This window comes from Microtus oregoni, unplaced genomic scaffold, assembly GCF_018167655.1.
Source record: "Microtus oregoni isolate MIOR12 unplaced genomic scaffold, Mior012 000086F_ref0000336, whole genome shotgun sequence".
NCBI lineage: Eukaryota > Metazoa > Chordata > Mammalia > Rodentia > Cricetidae > Microtus > Microtus oregoni.
The window spans coordinates 1,054,261-1,059,198 of NW_024544552.1; the positions used below are offsets into that span (position 1 = coordinate 1,054,261).

The following is a 4,938-nucleotide window of genomic DNA, read 5'->3' on the forward strand; positions in this document are numbered from 1 at the left end:
TTTTATTTTTATTTTATGTGTATGGCTGATTTGTTTTATATGTATTTTATTTTATGTGTATGTCTGTGGATCACAAACAAGCCAGTGGAAGCCAGAAGAGGACATTGCACTCCCTGGAACTAGAGTAGCAGGTGGTTGTGAGTTTCCTTATGTGTGTTGGGAAGTCAACTCAGGTCCTCTGAAAGAGCATCTAGTGCTCTTAACTGCTGAGCCATCTTCCCAGTGTAATGGTGTAAGTTTTCTTTTTTAACTACTGAAACCCCCATCTTCCCCGGGTCCACTTCTAATGCAAAGTATAGTCTTTTTTAGGGCCATTTTCACATCACGGTTCCTCAAACAGTAGATGATGGGATTGAGAAGGGGAACAATGACGGTGTAGAGGACCGACACTACTTTGTTGGAATTGTAGGCATACATGAGCTTTGGACGGGCGTATGTAAACAGGGTTGTGGAGTAAAAGAGAGTTACAACTGTCAGGTGAGAGGCACAGGTGGAGAAAGCCTTTTGACGCCCCTGAGCTGATGGGATCTTGAGGATGGCGATGAGGATGGTGACATAAGATGTCACTACCACACAAAGAGGTACAGCAATGACCATGAGGGCCAAGAAGAAGTCTACCAGTTCAGCCTGAGAGGAATCTTCACAGGAGACATTGAGGAGTGGAGAGATATCACAGAAGTAGTGATTGATACGTGGCGTGCCGCAGTAGCGCAACCGAGCTATGAACACCATCTTAATCATGGCAGTCATGAGCCCACAGAACCAGCAACCCCCAGCCAAGATGCCACAAAGCTGGTTGGTCATAATGACAGGGTAGCGTAATGGATTGCAAATGGCTACATAGCGATCAAAGGCCATGACAGCGAGGAGTATGTACTCGGTGCAGACGAAGGTTACAAAGAAGTAAAGTTGTGTCATGCAACCATTGAAGGAGATGCTTTTGTCCTTGCTGAGGAAGTTGACCAGCATCTTGGGACTGATGACAGTGACATACCACATCTCCAAGAAAGAAAGGTGACTTAGAAAGAAGTACATTGGCTTGTGCAGTTGCCCATCACTGCGGATGGCCAGGATGATGAGAAGGTTCTCTACCAGGGTCAGCAGGTAGGTTACCAGGAAGACAGAGAAGAGCAGTAACTGGAAGGCAGGTCGGGTTAGAAACCCAAGAAGAATAAAATGTGTTGTCGCAGTAAGATTGTCTGCATCCGGAACCTTGATGATCATGGCTTGCTGTGGGCAAAGTCAGTTCCTTCTGTGTCACAAGTAACAACCTGAAATCTATTATACTGATGTCCCACCTCTAGCAATTCATCATAGTGACAGGCTTCCTGCGTTCATGTCTTTATTTCCTTTCAAATAATGAACTAAAACTAAAACTGTTGAATAGCAATTCACTTTGAGGGAGTTTGTATTTTAAGCTTTAAAAAATTAGTCCAAAAGGCCTACTTGCCCAAGACCACACAGCAATGAAATCAGACCTTCCATGGCCAAGCTTTGTGCTTTTTCAATACATCACCATTGGGCATAGGGAAGTCTCTTGAGACCACTCATTCACTATGGGCAAAGTTTTCCCATCTATAGCATGGAAAAAGAAGGCAGAAGACTCAATTACTTATTCTCTAGGTGTAAATGTATGATGCCAGACAAATTTTGTGACCCCACTTATCCTTAAAATAAAGACAATTATATTTGTTTAATCCAAAAAAATATTACAAAGCTTTAATAGAGCAAAAATTGAGCAATTCCCAGGTTAATAGCAGTAGAGGTGATAAAAACATTCACTATCTTTTCAAAGGATAAAGGTGAATGAATAATTTGAAGGCCACTTCCTTCAACTGAATCCACTGTATAGCCATCTTGATGGGCCATTTGGCAAAAATATGTTTAAATTTCACCCTTATCTTTGTCTAGCTAAATTATTTCTCAGGTAAGAATCATAGGAAGAGATTCATATTTTGTAAACATCAAATAGGATTTAGAGTTTACGTTCCCATAAGTTGTTTGATGTTTTTTTCCCCAAGCTACTGTTCTTAGCCTCCATTCAACACACATTGTCACTTTTTAATTCCATTCCCAATGATACACCCCGTCCTACCAATAACAAAACTCTGGAAAAAAGATGGTGAAAATGTCAGTTATCATTAATGGAAAAGGAGGAGGAAATTGGACATTTTATGATTGTTAAAATAAAGAACTCATCAGCCATTTGGCAGTAATATTATAGAAAACCTTTTCTGTGAGTGTCACTTCTTATCCGGTAATTAAACAAAGCACAGGCTCTCTCTAGGATGGGCTGAGACTTGCTCCAGAACCTCTAGGATTGGAGACAGTTCCTTGTTTCCATCCCTTTTATGACCTATTGGTGTTTTTATTATTTTTTTTCCCCATAGCGATTCCTGTTCCTCCTTTCTCAACAGCTTTGTTTTTGAGGTCTAAGTATATAGAATGACTCACGAAAGGCTATTTGCTAAGGAAATGGGCAGAGAGGGGTGGGGGACGGAGGTAGGGAGAGAGACACACACACACACAGAGAAAGGGAGGGAGAAAGCAAGAAAACTGTTTATTCTATCTAGTCCTCTGTTTTCATTTACATTTCAGATTTAGGATGATAGAAACAGAAGCTTATGTCAAAATGATACACGCTTAGGGAGGAAAACACAGATTGTGATAAAAAAAGGAAAAAACTCATAGAACACAGCAAATTTAACCATTGTTTTCTGCTGGATTATAATTTTTTAAAATTATTTTTACATTTGTTTATGTGTGTGCTTGTGTGTGTGTGTGTGTGTGTGTGTGCATGTTGAAGTCAGGAAGACTTTCATGAGTTGGTTCCATCTTTTACTACATGGATTCTGGAAATGGAACTTAGGTCATCTGATTTGATGGCACACGTTTTCACTCACAGAACTGTCTCATTGGCCTAGAATAAGGTTTCTTATGCAATACCTCCCCACGCACACACACACAAACACGGAACTGGTCTAGATGACCACAGCCCAATAGTCACTACTAGAACTGTGAGGAGTATACACAAAGGGAGCTTTAAGAATCCTCCTGAGATTTTTCCTTCATCTTCTTTCCTTCTAATTTCCAAATCCGAGAGGCAAACCAATTCAATATCATTTAGGTTAGTTTATTTCACTTTCTTTTTTCTTTTATTTCCTTTATTTATATTTTTCCGAGACAGGGGGTTTCTCTGTGTAACTCTGGCTTTCCTAGAACTCACTTTGTAAACCAGACTGGCCTCAAACTCACAGAGATCTGCTTACCTCAACCTGCTGGGATTAAAGGGATGTGCCACTACCACCTAGCTAGCTTAATTGCTACTCAGCTTTTTCTGCCACATTTCCATCCCTTCTCTTCTAGCAAGGGTTATGTTACTGTTTTCTTGGTCTGTGCTGCTCTGCTGTATGTTTCATGTTCCAGACCTATGAGCTTGTGCCAGCTCCTGCAAGCATTTTTAAATTTCAGAAAACGACAGGCAGTGAATTATACCCTGGTATCTTACACTCTGCTGCCATCTACTCTGGCCTCTAAAGAATCTTAGCAGACCCTACAGCTCTAAGAACGGCTCCAGGATTGCCTCCACATGTCTCAGTAACTTTGCAATGAATACAGTTGTTCTTTGGATATGTAACTTAAAAGTTTTAAGAAAATAGAAGAGAATGGAAACAGAAGCGTCTCCATTGATTTGAAGAGTCAATTAGTAAACACAAGGGAATATTTTTATTAGAACTGTGTTTTAGCCATTCTTTCCTCCTCAACATCCAATAGAAATCCAACAAATGTCCAAACAAGTGTTCAGAACCAGGGGTAAATTAACATAAAAAGTGGAAAAATTAAAGAAAAGACAGCATCATACTGTACATTCAGTGCATCTGTCTAGGCTCATTTCATCCTCTGATCATGTGACTTAGCTCTGAGATTTTTAGTAGTTGAGTAAAACAAATAATAAGAAGTACAATATGGTCACATTGGGGACTCGAACCTACGATAGTAAATATAGATATAAACTATGGATATTAAACTATAATATTAAATAATGTATATCTAATTGTTGTATTTTGCTAAGCAAGAAAATAAATACATAAACCGAGAGAGTGTCTTACCAAACACACACACATGTGGCTAGCCTAAGGAGCCTAAGCTCCTATCTCTAGGCCTGGGTTGTTTGAGTCACATCCTGTTAGTTTCTAAAACAGGTTAGACGGCCCTTTCGGCAGGTGAGAGAGAGTGTGGCTTTCATACTCAACAGCTGCCCTTCTCCTGCCGCCCAGTCCTGCAGAGGGTGTGTCCAGTGCATGGCAGCATCACTCTGGGGCTGCATCACTCTGCATATCGCAAAGCGCTCTGGGGTCCTTCCCAGCAGCTCCACAAGCAGGGACTCAGAAGGAAGAAATACTATGCTGACCACTTTATCTAGGGAATATTAAATCTTTACCTTACAGTCACACTAGTTGCTTGCTTGTTACAGTGATGGAATTGAAATTAAATAATCAAATTCCATTTTTATTGTGATTGCTTTTCATATATACATAATTAAATTAAGTATGTAAGATAATCAATGTTAAAGATTATTAGGGACTGCATATAATCATTAATAAGTAGCTATTCGGCCAACATACAGCTATTTAACTTTAGGAAAGATGCTGTATCGAAAATTATATCATATGTATACACACACACACACACACACACACACATACACACACGATACTGTATGAGCGGAGCACAGCCAACATATATGAAGAGAGAGAGATAAAGAGAGAGAGAGACTCAGGATAGCTTCAAACTGCCTGCCTCAGCCTTCTACCTCAGCCTTCTACCTCAGCCTTCTACCTCAGCCTTCTACCTCAGCCTTCTGAGCGCTGTTATATTTGGCGTTCATGACCATCTCACTGTCTTTCTATTTTTTGATACTGAACCCAAAGTTGTACT

General features: G+C 40.2%; 1 protein-coding gene across 1 annotated transcript; it reads right to left on the reverse strand.

Annotated features, from left to right (window-relative positions):
• Positions 1–246: 246 nt before the first annotated feature.
• On the reverse strand, positions 247–1,224 carry LOC121442104 (olfactory receptor 6Y1). The gene has a single exon (XM_041643578.1). It carries the CDS (start codon positions 1,222–1,224, stop codon positions 247–249), a length of 978 nt encoding a protein of 325 aa, XP_041499512.1.
• Between the last annotated feature and the right edge of the window lie 3,714 nt (positions 1,225–4,938).

What these genes read in the sequence shown, in the direction of transcription:
- LOC121442104 (XM_041643578.1), bottom strand. Translation starts at nt 1,224, where the DNA reads ATGATCATCAAGGTTCCGGATGCAGACAATCTTACTGCGACAACACAT.